The sequence below is a fragment of the Zalophus californianus genome, chromosome 10, assembly GCF_009762305.2.
Source record: "Zalophus californianus isolate mZalCal1 chromosome 10, mZalCal1.pri.v2, whole genome shotgun sequence".
Taxonomy (NCBI): Eukaryota; Metazoa; Chordata; class Mammalia; order Carnivora; family Otariidae; genus Zalophus; species Zalophus californianus.
The window spans coordinates 91,813,472-91,826,211 of NC_045604.1; the positions used below are offsets into that span (position 1 = coordinate 91,813,472).

General features: G+C 43.6%; 1 protein-coding gene across 1 annotated transcript; it reads right to left on the reverse strand.

Annotated features, from left to right (window-relative positions):
• Positions 1-564: 564 nt before the first annotated feature.
• Positions 565-1,485, reverse strand: LOC113915771 (40S ribosomal protein S2-like). The gene has a single exon (XM_035722348.1). It carries the CDS (start codon positions 1,479-1,481, stop codon positions 600-602), a length of 882 nt encoding a protein of 293 aa, XP_035578241.1. The 5' UTR covers positions 1,482-1,485; the 3' UTR covers positions 565-599.
• Positions 1,486-12,740: the final 11,255 nt, after the last annotated feature.

Below are 12,740 nucleotides of genomic sequence, written 5' to 3' on the forward strand. Positions count from 1 at the left end.
AAAAGTGCTCAACATCGCTCGGCATCACGGAAATCCAAATCAAAACCTCAATGAGATACCACCTCACATCCGTCAGAATGGCTAAAATTAACACGTCAGGGAACGACAGATGTTGGCGGGGTTGTGGAGAAAGGGGAACCCTCCTACACTGTTGGTGGGAAAGCAAGCTGGTCCAAACCCTCTGGAAAACAGTATGGAGGTTCCTCAAACAGTTGAAATTAGAGCTACCGTTCGATCCAGCAATTGCACTCCTGGGTATTTACCACAAAATACAAATGTAGGGACCCGCAGGGGTACGTGTATCCCAATGTTTATAGCAGCAATGTCCACAATAGCCAAACTATGGAAAGAGCCAAGATGTCCATCGACAGATGAATGGATAAAGAAGAGGTGGTATATATACACAATGGATTATTATGCAACAGTCAAAAGGAATGAGATTTTGCCATTTGCAACGACGTGGATGGAACTGGAGGGTGTTATGTTGAGTGGAATAAGTCAATCAGAGAAAGACATGTGTCGCATGACCTCACTGATATGAGGAATTCTTCTTTTTTTTTTTTTCAAGTTTTAGTTCACTTTATTTTTCTTGTATAAAACTAGGTGGTGGCCACAGCTGGAGCCTGGGTCCTCTGCACAGAGACTCTGGTGTGGGTCTTCACAAGATGATCAGTGAATTCCTGATATGGAGACTTGGTGAACACTGTCTCCTTCCAGAGGTCAGGGGTGAGATAGCTGTAAGTCTTGGAGATGGCATCAAAAGTAGCCTTAGCGAAGTTCCCCAGCGTGGCAGTGCAGCCTCTGGCTGAAGTGTAGCAGTCGTCAATACCGGCCATCATCAGTAGCTTCTTGGGCACAGGGGCTGAAACAATGCCAGTGCCTCTGGGGGCGGGGATGAGATGCACCAGCACAGAGCCACAGCGGCCAGTCACCTTGCATGGGACAGTGTGAGGCTTGCCGATCTTGTTCCCCCAGTAGCCTCGCCTCACGGGGACGATGGAAAGCTTGGCTAGGATGATGGCCCCACGGATGGCAGTGGCGACCTCCTTGGTGCACTTAACACCCAGGCCGACATGTCCGTTGTAATCTCCGATGGCAACAAACGCCTTGAACCTGGTCCGCTGGCCACCACGGGTCTGCTTTTGCACAGGCATGATTTTCAGAACCTCATCCTTGAGGGATGCTCCCAGAAAGAAATCAATGATCTCAGATTCCTTGATAGGCAGAGAGAAAAGATAGATCTCCTCTAAAGAATTCATCTTCATGTCCTTGACCAGGCGGCCCAGCTTGGTGACGGGGATCCACTCCTTGTCCTCGGCCTTGCCTCCACGAGCTCCGCGGCCTCGACCCCTGCCCCGACCACGGCCGCGACCGCGGCCCCGGATGCCGCTGCCGAAGCCTCCGCGGAAGCCGCCGCGGCCTCCCATTCCGGGGCCCCCGGGCCCTCCGGGCCCTCCCGCAGAACCGGCGTCATCCGCCATTTGGTGTTCTCTCGAAAAAGAAGCTGATATGAGGAATTCTTAATCTCAGGAAACAAACTGAGTGTTACTGGAGTGGTTGGGGGTGGGAGGGATGGGGTGGCTGGGTGATAGACATTGGGGAGGGTATGTGCTACGGTGAGCGCTGTGAATTGTGCAAGACTGTGGAATCACAGATCTGTATTTCTGAAATAAATAACGCAACATATTTTAAGAAAAAAGAAAAAGAAGAAGATAACAGGAGACGAAGAGAAGGGGAGTATGTCAGAGGGGGAGACGAACGATGAGAGGTGATGGACTCTGAAAAACAAACTGAGGGTTCTAGAGGGGAGGGAGGTAGGGGGATGGGTTAGCCTGGGTATGGGTATTGAGGAGGGAACGTTCTGCATGGAACATTGGTGTTATGAACAAACAATGAATCATGGAACACTGCACCAGAAACTAATGATTTACTATATGGTGATTAACATAACAATAAAAAAATCTTTTGCACAGCAAAAGAAACAGTCTACAAAACCAAAAGACAACCGACAGAATTGGAGAAAATATTTGCAAATGACATAACAGATAAAGGGCTAGTATCCAAAATCTGTAAAGAACTTATCAAACTCAACACCCAAAGAACAAATAATCCAATCAAGAAAAGTGCAGAAGATATGAACAGACAATTTTCCAAAGAAGACATCCAAATGGCCAACAGGCACATAAAAAAGTGCTCAACATCGCTCGGCATCAGGGAAATCGAAATCAAAACCTCAAAGAGATACCACCTCACACCCGTCAGAATGGTTAAAATTAACAAGTCAGGGAACGACAGATGTTGGCGGGGATGTGGAGAAAGGGGAACCCTCCTACACTGTTTAAGGGAATGCAAGCTGGTGCTACCACTCTGGAAAACAGTATGGAGGTTCCTCAAACAGTTGAAATTAGAGCTACCGTTCGAGCCAGGAATTGCACTACTGGGTATTTACCACAAAGATACAAATGTCGGGACCCGAAGGGATACATGTACCCCAATGTTTATAGCAGCAATGTTCACAATAGCCAAACTGTGGAAAGAGCCAAGATGTCCATCGACAGATGAATGGATAAAGAAGAAGTGGTATATATACACAATGGAATATTATGCAGCCGTCAAAAGGAATGAGATCTTGCCATTTGCAACGACGTGGATGGAACTGGAGGGTGTTATGTTGAGTGAAATAAGTCAATCAGAGAAAGACATGTATCGCATGACCTCACTGATATGAGGAATTCTTAATCTCAGGAAACAAACTGAGTGTAACTGGAGTGGTTGGGCGTGAGAGGGATGGGGTGGCTGGGTTAAAGACATTGGGGAGGGTATGTGCTACGATGAGCGCTGTGAATTTTGCAAGACTGTGGAATCACAGATCTGTAATTCTGAAAGAAATAACGCAACATATTTGAAGAAAAAAGAAAAAGAAGAAGATAACAGGAGTGGAAGAGAAGGGTAGTATTTCAGAGGGGGAGACGAACCATGAGAGATGATGGACTCTGAAAAACAAACTGAGGGTTCTAGAGGGGAGGGGGGTAGGGGGATGGGTTAGCCTAGTGATGGGATTTGAGGAGGGCACGATCTGCATGGAGCACTGGGTGTTATGAACAAACAATGAATCATGGAACACTGCACCAAAAACTAATGATGGAATATATGTTGATTAACATAACAATAAAAAAATAAAAAAATAAAAAGCTTTTGCACAGCAAAAGAAACAGTCCACAAAACCAAAAGACAACCGACAGAATGGGAGAAAAGATATGCAAATGACATATCAGATAAAGGCCTAGTATCCAAAATGTATAAAGAACTTATGAAACTCAAAACGCAAAGAACAAATAATCCAATGAAGAAATGGGCAGAAGACAAGAACAGATATTTTTCCACAGAAGATTTCCAAATGGATAACAGGCACATGAAAAAGTTCTCAACATCGCTCAGCATCAGGGAAATCCAAATCAAAACCTCAAAGAGATACCACCTCACAACCGTCAGAAAGGCTAAAATTCACAAGTTAGGGAACCACAGATGTTGGCGGGGATGTGGAGAAAGGGGAACCCTCCTACATTGTTGGTGGGAATGCAAGCTGGTGCAACCACTCTGGAAAACAGTATGGAGGTTCCTCAAACAGTTGAAATTAGAGCTACCGTTCGAGCCAGGAATTGCACTACTGGGTATTTACCACAAAGATACAAATGTAGGGACCCGAAGGGGTACGTGTACCCCAATGTTTATAGCAGCAAGGTCCACAATAGCCAAACTGTGGAAAGAGCGAAGATGTCCATCGACAGATGAACGGATAAAGAAGAGGTGGTATATATACACAATGGAATATTATGCAGCCGTCAAAAGGAATGAGATCTTGCCATTTGCAACGACGTGGATGGAACTGGAGGGTGTTATGCTGAGTGAAATAAGTCAATCAGAAAAGACATGTATCGCATGACCTCACTGATATGAGGAATTCTTAATCTCAGGAAACAAACTGAGCGTTACTGGAGTGGTTGGGGGTGAAAGGGATGGGGTGGCTGGGTGACAGACATTGGGGAGGGTATGTGCTACGGTGAGCGCTGTGAATTGTGCAAGACTGTGGAATCACAGATCTGTACTTCTGAAACAAATAATGCAACATATTTTAAGAAAAAGAAAATGAAGAAGATAACAGGAGAGGAAGAGAAGGGGAGTATGTCAGAGGGGGAGACGAACCATGAGAGATGATGGACTCTGAAAAACAAACTGAGGGTTCTAGAGGGGAGGGGGTAGGCGGATGGGTTAGCCTGGTGATGGGTATTGAGGAGGGCACGTTCTGCATGGAGCACTGGGTGTTATGAACAAACAATGAATCATGGAACACTGCACCAAAAACTAATGATGGAATATATGATGATTAAGATAACAATAAAAAAATTAAAAAAAAAAGCCATTGCACAGCAAAAGAAACAGTCCACAAAACCAAAAGACAACCGACAGAATGGGAGAAAATATTTGCAAATGACATATCAGATAAAGGGCTAGTATCCAAAATCTATAAAGAACTTATCAAACACAACAACCAAAGAACAAATAATCCAATCAAGAAATGGGCAGAAGACAAGAACAGACAATTTTCCAAAGAAGACATCCAAATGGCCAACAGGCAAATGAAAAAGTGCTAAACATCCCTCAGCATCAGGGAAATCCAAATCAAAACCTCAATGAGATACCACCTCACACCCGTCAGAATGGCTAAAATTCACAAGTCAGGGAACGACAGATGTTGGCGGGGATGTGGAGAAAGGGGAACCCTCCTACACTGTTGGTGGGAATGCAAGCTGGTGCAACCACTCTGGAAAACAGTATGGAGGTTCCTCAAACAGTTGAAATTAGAGCTACCCTTCGATCCAGCAATTGAACTACTGGGTATTTACCACAAAGGTACAAATGTAAGGACCCGAAGGGGTACTTGTACCCCAATGTGTATAGCAGAAATGTCCACAATAGGCAAACTGTGGAAAGAGCCAAGATGTCCATCGACAGATAATGGATAAAGAAGAGGTGGTGTATATACACAATGGAATATTATGCAGCCGACAAAGGGAATGAGATCTTGCCATTTGCAACGACGTGGATGGAACTGGAGGGTGTTATATTGAGTGAAATAAGTCAATCAGAGAAAGACATGTATCGCATGACCTCACTGATATGAGGAATTCTTAATCTCAGGAAACAAACTGAGTGTTACTGGAGTGGTTGGGGGTGGGAGAGATGGGGTGGCTGGGTGATAGACATTGGGGAGGGTATGTGCAACGTTGAGCGTTGTGAATTGTGGAAGACTGTGGAATCACAGATCTGTACTTCTGAAACAAATAACGGAACATATTTTAAGAAAAAAGAAAAAGAAGAAGATAACAGGAGAGGAAGAGAAGGGGAGTATGTCAGAGGGGGAGACGAACCATGAGAGATGATGGAATCTGAAAAACAAACTGAGGGTTCTAGAGGGGAGAGGGTTAGGGGGATCGGTTAGCCTGGTGATGGGCATTGAGGAGGGCACGTTCTGCATGGAGCACTGGGTGTTATGAACAAACGATGAATCATGGAACACTGCACCAAAAACTAATGATGGAATATATGGTGATTAACATATCAAAAAAAAAAATAAAGAAAAGCTTTTGCAGAGCAAAAGAAACAGTCCACAAACCCAAAAGACAACCGACAGAATGGGAAAAAATATTTGCAAATGACATATCAGATAAAGGGATAGTATCCAAAATCTATAAAGAACTTATCAAACTCAACACCCAAAGAACCAATAATCCAATCAAGAAATGGGCAGAAGATTTGAAGAGACATTTTTCCAAAGAAGACATCCAAATGGCCAACAGGCACATGAAAAAGTGCTCAACATCGCTCGGCATCAGGGAAATCCAAATCAAAACCTCAATGAGATACCACCTCACACCCGTCAGAATGGCTAAAAGTAACAAGTCAGGGAACGACAGATGTTGGCGGGGATGTGGAGAAAGGGGAACCCTCCTACACTGTTGGTGGGAATGCAAGCTGGGGCAACCACTCTGGAAAACAGTATGGCGGTTCCTCAAACAGTTGAAATTAGAGCTACCGTTCGAGCCAGGAATTGCACTACTGGGTATTTACCACAAACATACAAATGTAGGGACCCGAAGGGGTACATGTACCCCAATGTTTATAGCAGCAATGTCCACAATAGTCAAAATGTGGAAAGAGTCAAGATGTCCATCGACAGATGAATGGATAAAGAAGAGTTGGTATATATACACAATGGAATATTATGCAGCCGTCAAAAGGACTGAGATCTTGTCATTTGCAACGACCTGGATGGAACTGGAGGGCGTTATGTTGAGTAAAATAAGTCAATCAGAGAAAGACATGTATCGCATGACCTCACTGATATGAGGAATTCTTAATCTCAGGAAACAAACTGAGTGTTACTGGAGGGGTTGGGCGTGAGAGGGATGGGGTGGCTGGGTGACAGACATTGGGCAGGGTATGTGCTACGGTGAGCGCTGTGAATTGTGCAAGACTGTGGAATCACAGATCTGTAATTCTGAAAGAAGTAACGCAACATATTTTAAGAAAAAAAAACAAGAAGATAACAGGAGAGGAAGAGAAGGGGAGTATGTCAGAAGGGGAGACGAACCATGAGAGATGATGGACTCTGAAAAAAAACTGAGGGTTCTAGAGGGGAGGGGGTTTGGGGTTTTGGTTAGCCTGGTGATGGGTTTTGAGGAGGGCACGTTCTGCATGGAGCACTGGGTGTTATGAACAAACAATGAATCATGGAACACTGCACCAAAAACTAATGATGGAATATATGGTGATTAACATAACAATGAAAAATAAAAAAATTAAGAGCTTTTCCTCAGCAAAAGAAACAGTCCACAAAACCAAAAGACAACCAACAGAATGGGAGAAAATATTTGCAAATGACATATCAGATAAAGGGCTAGTATCCAAAATCTATAAAGAACTTATCAAATTCAACACCGAATAAACAAATAATCTAATCAAGAAATGGGCAGAACATGAACAGACATTTTTCCAAAGAAGACATCCAAATGGCCAACAGGCACATGAAAATGTGCTCAACACTGCTCGGCATCAGGGAAATCCAAATCAAAATCTCAGTGAGATACCACCTCACACCCGTCAGAATGGCTAAAATTAACAAGTCAGGGAACGACAGATGTTGGCGGGGATGTGGAGAAAGAGGAACTCTCCTACACTGTTGGGGGGAAGGCAAGCTGGGGCAACCAGTCTGGAAAACAGTATGGAGGTTCCTCAAACAGTTGAAATTAGAGCTAGCGTTCGAGCCAGCAATTGCACTACTGGGTATTTCCCACAAAGATACAAATTTAGGGACCAAAGGGGTACGTGTACCACAAAGTTTATAGCAGCAATGTCCAAAATAGGCAAACTGTGGTAAGAGCCAAGATGTCCATCGACAGATGAATGGATAAAGAAGAGGTGGTATATATACACAATGGGATATTATGCAGCCGTCAAAATAAATGAGATCTTGCCATTTGCAACGACGTGGATGGAACTGGAGGGTGTTATGTTGAGTGAAATAAGTCAATCAGAGAAAGACATGTATCACATGACCTCACTGATATGAGGAATTCTTAATCTCAGGAAACAAACTCACTGTTACTGGAGTGTTTGAGGATGGGAGGGATGGGGTGCCTGGGGGACAAACATTGGGGAGGGTATGTGCTATGGTGAGGGCTGTGAATTGTGCAAGACTGTGGAATCACAGATCTGTACTTCTGAAACAAATAACGCAACATATTTTAAGAAAAAGAAAAAGAAGAAACAAAGGGGAGGAAGAGAAGGGGAGTATGTCAGAGGGGGAGACGAACCATGAGAGATGATGGACTCTGAAAAACAAACTGAGGGTTCTAGAGGGGAGGGCGGTAGTGGGATAGGTTAGCCTGGTGATGGGTATTGAGGAGGGCACGTTCTTTATGGAGCACTGGGTGTTATGAACAAACAATGAATCATGGAACACTGCACCAAAAACTAATGATGGAATACATGGTGGTTAACATAACAAAATAAAATGTTTAAAAAAAGCTTTTGTAGAGCAAAAGAAACAGTCCACAAAACCAAAAGAGAACCGACAGAATGGGAGTAAATATTTGCAAATGACACATCAGATAATGGGCTAGTATTCAAAATCTATAAAGAACTTATCAAACTCAACACCCAAAGAACAAATAATCCAATCAAGCAATGGGCAGAAGACATGAACAGACATTTTTCCAAAGAAGACATCCAAATGGCCAACAGGCACATGAAAAAGTACTCAACATCGCTCAGCATCAGGGAATTCCAAATCAAAACCTCAATGAGATACCACCTCACATGCGTCAGAATGGCTAAAATTAACAAGTCAGGGAACTACAGATGTTGGCGGGGATGTGGAGAAAGGGGAACTCTGCTACACTGTTGCTGGGAATGCAAGCTGGGGCAACCACTCTGGAAAACAGTATGGAGGTTCCTCAAACAGTTGAAATTAGAGCTACCGTTCGAGCCAGCAATTGCACTACTGGGTATTTACCACAAAGATACAAATGTAGGGACCCGAAGGGGTACGTGTAACCCAATGTTTATAGCAGCAATGTCCACAATAGCCAAACTGTGGAAAGAGCGAAGATGTCCATCGACAGATGAATGGATAAAGAAGAGGTGGTATATATACACAATGAAATATTATGCAGCCGTCAAAAGGAATGAGATCTTGCCATTTGCAACGACGTGGATGGAACTGGAGGGTGTTATGTAGAGTGAAATAAGTCAATCAGAGAAAGACATGTATCGCATGACCTCACTGATGTGAGGAATTCTTAATCCCAGGAAAGAAACTGAGTCTTACTGGAGTGTTTGGGCGTTGGAGGGATGCGGTGGCTGTGTGATAGACATTGGGGAGGGTATGTGCTACGGTGAATGCTGTGAATTGTGCAAGACTGTGGAATCACAGATCTGTACTTCTGAAACAAATAACGCAACATATTTTAAGAAAAAAGAAAGGAAGAAGATAACAGGAGAGGAAGAGAAGGGGAGTATGTCAGAGGGGGAGACGAACCATGAGATATGATGGACTCCCAAAAAGAAACTGAGGGTTCTAGAGGGGAGGGGGGTAGGGGGATGGGTTAGCCTGGTGATGGGTATTGAGGAGGGCACGTTCTGCACGGAACACTGGGTGTTATGAACAAACAATGAATCATGGAACACTGCACCAAAAACTAATGAAGGAATATATGGTGATTAACATAACAATAAAAAATTTTTGAGAAAAAGCTTTTCCTCAGCAAAAGAAACAGTCCACAAAACCAAAAGACAACCGACAGAATGGGAGAAAATATTTGCAAATGACATATCAGATAAAGGGCTAGTATCCACAATCTATAAAGAACTTATCAAACTCAACACCCAAAGAACATATAATCCACTGAAGCAAGGGCCAGAAGACAGGAACAGACATTTTTCGAAAGAAGACATCCAAATGGCCAACAGGCACATGAAAAAGTGCTCAACATCGCTCGGCATCAGGGAAATCCAAATCAAAACCTCAATGAGATACCAGGTCACACCCGTCAGAATGGCTAATATTAACAAGTCAGGGAACGACAGATGTTGGCGGCGATGTGGAGAATGGGGAACCCTCCTACACTGTTGGTGGGAATGCAAGCTGGTGCCACCACACTGGAAAACAGTATGGAGGTTCCTCAAACAGTTGAAATTAGAGCTACCGTTCGAACCAGGAATTGCACTAGTGGGTATTTACCACAAAGATACAAATGTAGGGACCCGAAGGGGTACGTGTACCCCAATGTTTATAGCAGCAATGTCCACAATAGCCAAACTCTGGAAGGAGCCAAGATGTCCATGGACAGATGAATGGATAAAGAAGAGGTGGTATATATACACAATGGAATATTATGCAGCCGTCCAAAGGAATGAGATCTTGCCATTTCCAACGCCGTGGATGGAACTGGAGGGTGTTATGTTGAGAGAAATAAGTCAATCAGAGAACGAAATGTATCGTATGACCTCACTGATATGAAGAATTCTTAATCTCAGGAAACAAACTGAGTGTTACTGGAGTGGTTGGGGGTGGGAGGGATGGGGTGGCTGGGTGATAGACATTGGGGAGGGTATGTGCTACGGTGAGCGCTGTGAATTGTGCAAGACTGTTGAATCACACATCTGTACTTCTGAAACAAATACCGCAACATATTTGAAGAAAAAGAAAAAGAAGAAGATAACAGGAGAGGAAGAGAAGGGGAGTATGTCAGAGGGGGAGACGAACCATGACAGATGATGGACTCTGAAAAACAAAGTGAGGGTTCTAGAGGGGAGGGCGGCAGGGGTTTGGGTTATCCTGGTGATGGGTATTGAGGAGGGCACGTTCTGCATGGAGCACTGAGTGTTATGAACACACAATGAATCATGGAACACTGCAAGAAAAACTAATGATGTAATATATGGTGATTAACATAACAATAAAAAATTTAAAAAAAAACTTTTGCACAGCTAAAGAAACAGTCCACAAAACCAAAAGACACCCGACAGAATGGGAGAAAATATTGGCAAATGACATATCACATAAAGGGCTAGTATCCAAAATCTATAAAGAACTAATCAAAGTCAACACCCAAAGAACATATAATCCAATCAAGAAATGGGCCGAAGACACGAACAGACATTTTTCCAAAGAAGACTTCCAAATGGCCAACAGGCACATGAAAAGTGCTCACCATCGCTCGGCATCAGGGAAATCCAAATCAAAACCTCAATGAGATACCACCTCACACCCGTCAGAATGGCTAAAGTTAACAAGTCAGGGAACGACAGATTTTGGCGGGGATGTGGATAAAGGGGAACACTCCTACACTGTTGGTGGGAACGCAAGCTGGTGCAACCACTCTGGAAAACAATATGGAGGTTCCTCAAACAGTAGAAATTAGAGCTACTGTTCTTCCATCAACTGCACTACTGGGTATTCACCACAAAGATACAAATGTAGGGACCCGAAGGGTTACGTGTATCCCAATGTTTATAGGAGCAATGTCCACAATAGCCAAACTGTGGAAAGAGCCAAGATGTCCATCGACAGATGAATGGATAAAGAAGAGGTGGTGTATATACACAGTGGAATATTATGCAGCCATTCAAAGGAATGAGATCTTGCCATTTGCAACGACGTGGATCGAACTGAAGGGTGTTATGTTGAGTGAAATAAGTCAATCAGAGAAAGACATGTATCGCATGAGCTCACTGATATGAGGAATTCTTACTCTCAGGAAACAAACTGAGTGTTACTGGAGTGGTTGGGGTTGGGAGGGATGGGGTGGCTGGGTGATAGACATTGGGGAGGGTATGTGCTACGGGGAGCGCTGTGAATTGTGCAAGAGTGTTGAATCACAGATCTGTACTTCTGAAACAAATAACGCAACATATTTAAAAAAAAAAGAAAAAGAAGAAGATAACAGGAGAGGAAGGGAAGGGGAGTATGTCAGAGGGGGAGACGAACCATGAGATGATGGACTCTGAAAAACAAAGTGGGGGTTCTAGAGGGGAGGGGGTAAGGGTCTGGGTTAGCCTGGTGATGGGTATTGAGGAGGGCACGTTCTGCATGTAGCACTGGGTGTTAGGAACAAACAAAGAATCATGGAACACTGCACCAAAAATTAATGATGTAATATATGGTGATTAACATAACATTAAAAAAAAGCTTTTGCACAGCAAAAAACAGTCCACAAAACCAAAAGTCAACCGACAGAATGGGAGAAAATATTTGCAAATGACATATCAGATAAAGGGCTAGTATCCAAAATCTATAAAGAACTTATCCAACTCAACACCCAAAGAACAAATAATCCAATCAAGAAATGGGCCGAAAACATGAACAGACATTTTTCCAAAGAAGACATCCAAATGGCCAACAGGCACATGAAAAAGTGCTCAACATCGCTCGGCATCAGGGAAATCCAAATTAAAACCTCAATGAGATACCACCTCACACCCGTCAGAATGGCTAAAATGAACAAGTCAGGGAACGACAGATGTTGGCGGGGATGTGGAGAAAGGGGAACCCTCCTCCACTGTTGGTGGGAATGCAAGCTGGTGCAACCACTCTGGAAAGCAGTGTGGAGGATCCTCAAAAAGTTGAATTTAGTGCTACCGTTCGATCTAGCAATTGACTACTGGGTATTTAACACAAAGATACAAATGTAGGGACCCGAAAGGGTACGTGTACCACAGGGTTTATAGCAGCAATGTCCACAATAGCGAAAAGAGCCAAGATGTCCATCGACAGATGAATGGATAAAGAAGAGGTGGTATATATACACAATGGAATATTATGCAGCCTTCAAAAGGAATGAGATCTTGCCATTTGCAAAGACGTGGATGGAACGGGAGGGTGTTATGTTGAGTGAAATAAGTCAATCAGAGAAAGACACGTATCGCATGACCTCACTGATATGAGGAATTCTTAATCTCAGGAAACAAACTGAGTGTTACTGGAGTGGTTGTGGGTGGGAGGGATGGGGTGGCTGGGTGATAGACATTGGGGACGGTATGTGCTACGGTGAGCGCTGTGAAATGTGCAAGACTGTTGAATCAAAGATCTGTACTTCTTTAACAAATAACGCAACATATTTTAAGAAAAAGAAAAAGAAGAAGATAACAGGAGACGAAGAGAAGGGGAGTATGTCAGA